The following is a 2,487-nucleotide window of genomic DNA, read 5'->3' as shown; positions in this document are numbered from 1 at the left end:
GCCCATGAGAACCTGAGCAACCTGCTAGTAAATCGGCCCTACGGTCACATAAGTTAGAGGCACCGAAAACCCCTTAGCCTAAAGAGTTGGTGCAGTCTTCTATGACTGATTGTTAGCATTTAGTGGTTCTGCCTCAGGCGTATATTGCAGTGCAAAGTCCCAACTTTTCCACCATTAGGATGGTTAAGCTATATTACGGGCATTTAACAGTAAACTGTATTTCCTGATGAGGAAATGAGAGACAGATGAAAATGATACAGAACAGGGACAACGGAACTATTCACTCGATCTATCACGCTGAATAAACTGCTGAATCAGACGACAAACCCCAAAAACTATGAACAGCATTGGTAGGGCTGCTAGCCCCAAACCAACTGAGTATACTATCATCATTCCAGACAAAGACCAATTCTGAGACAGATGGGCCGTAACTGTCCACAGGATGTAGTTGAATACACTGAACTGCTCTTTCCTCATGTATGCGTTTGCTCCACCATCTTCTGATTCAGACCAGAAGAAGGGATCATTGAGTTTTCGATCATCACCCGCTGTCCAACCGATACCCCACTAAAACGAAACAGTTCAAAATATGTTAGAAAGATTATGAAAGACTGCTTCTATTCAAAGATATAGGAACTAAAAAAAATCGCAAAAAACTTTGTAAAATTGATGCTTGATAGTGTTGTTAGACTTACAGATGCATGTCTCATTGCATTTGGCCTACACAACCTGTTGCACCGCCTCATTGGCTTAATGTATGAGACATTCAAATTTTCAATGATGAAAAACCCGTTGTTTGATGACTCCAACCTCAGCCCATACAGTGGTGATAAGCCAAGCGAAGGGAAAAAAAGTCGCTCACCGCTTCATTGATTGTGGGTGGCCAAAGTTTCATCGAAAAAGCGAAGTGTGCAGACAGCATAGTCCCTGCTGACATACCAAGTCCGTCTAGACTAGGTACTAGTTAACCAACAAAAGGGCAACGGAAACTTTGACCCATGAGAATTAAGCGAGATTTCGACCAACTGGAGACTGAACTGACCAGCTCTTCATGCTCCACTAGGTGTTAGAGCAAAACCATATGTACAGAAAACCGAAATTTTCAGTGTATTAGCTCTGATAGAAGTGTGCTTGATGAATTCAGTGCACGTTTGCTATTTGGTGTCGCTTGTGACTTCAGAACAGCATATCACTGGGTCTAAAGTGCCACATGTACCAAACATGTACCAGATAGATGGTGCGAAGCGTCCGGAAGTTTTTCTCCAGCGGTGTCTGTGTTAGATTCATATTTACCAGGAAGGTCAGATTCCTGAATGTAACNTACCCGCTGATCCCATCGTTCGCTTCGTCATCACTTCACTGGCCCTATTTTGCAAATACGTAAAATAGCATCTTAAAATGATTTGAATTAAGTCCTAGATGCAGTGTGCACAAGCGTCAGCTATGAAACTATCTACTCAAAGTGTGCGGTGTGATCTCAAAAATCTTAGCTTCTCCCCGGTGTGTAATTTGAGCTGACGGTTTGAAACCTGCCGTTCAACTCTTGTTCAAACAATGCGTAAGGAAGGTTTGGTGGGCAGGTTTTTCAACACGTGTTCTTCATTCTATTATGATTGGCAACTGCGTAGCGGACATTCCAGTCATTTGTTTGAAACGCGGCAAGTCGAACATGGTCAATTCGCGGCCAGTCAATCCGACTTGGTTCAGGTTTTATCCGTTTCACTATATGGAATCTGAACAAAAAACGTTGACCATCAGCGAACAAACTACTCAGTTGACTCGCTGGTGAACTTACCTTGATTAAATATATGTTAGAATAGAGGATTTAGCTTTGCTCAGCCTCTTTTAACTTAGCTTCGCTTAGCTGTGATGAGCTTTATTTTAGCTGAAATGAGGTGAGTTTCGATCTGCTCATCATCGTCCAGCTTGTCTCATGCGTCCAACCCGTTGGGAATCGAACAACTAATGAGTAATCAGTTGACTGTTGCCAGGTCTGCACAATCCTCACTCATGGGAATCGAACGAGAACAAGCATTCCGGTGAGACATTCACTCATGTGCAGTGAACGATCGCACAGTGGTAAGTTCATGACTGGGCATTTTCAAGCTTCGAATTGATACCGTATCTAGTAAAATACACCGGCTACTGAGTGAATCAGGCTGGAACGCCTAATACACAATTCAATCTCACAAATGACCACTTATATATAATCCATCCGAACACACTGATCGCCTGAATCAAGTTCACTTTGAAAATCAGCTAGATAACCAATGAGCCTCACGTTCGTCGATCGGTCGACGAATCTGGGTACTAAGTTCTACTCCAATCCGATAATTCGTTTTCATATATGGATACGTCCTGGTGTGGAAGGCCACACACAAACACACACACGCACACTTATGACCTCAAGGTTTCGGGCTCTCTCACTGTCCTACATCATTTGGGCGGTTTATTTTAAAGCACTTGTAGTTTAAAATATATTTTCTG

At 42.7% G+C, this 2,487-nt stretch overlaps 1 protein-coding gene across 1 annotated transcript in view; it reads right to left on the bottom strand.

Annotated features, from left to right (window-relative positions):
- Positions 1 to 271: 271 nt before the first annotated feature.
- Positions 272 to 2,487, bottom strand: part of T265_15671 (hypothetical protein) — a gene marked incomplete at both ends in the record, with an annotated part of 12,044 nt that continues 9,828 nt past the window's right edge. The window contains one exon of the mRNA XM_009178914.1: positions 272 to 567. Coding sequence (XP_009177178.1) covers positions 277 to 567 — 291 coding nt within the window. The remainder of the gene's footprint in view (positions 568 to 2,487) is intronic.

Source organism: Opisthorchis viverrini, assembly GCF_000715545.1.
Source record: "Opisthorchis viverrini unplaced genomic scaffold opera_v5_734, whole genome shotgun sequence".
Lineage (NCBI taxonomy): Eukaryota > Metazoa > Platyhelminthes > Trematoda > Opisthorchiida > Opisthorchiidae > Opisthorchis > Opisthorchis viverrini.
Note: the sequence above shows the minus strand (reverse complement) of the source record. Positions and strands in the feature narration are given on the sequence as shown.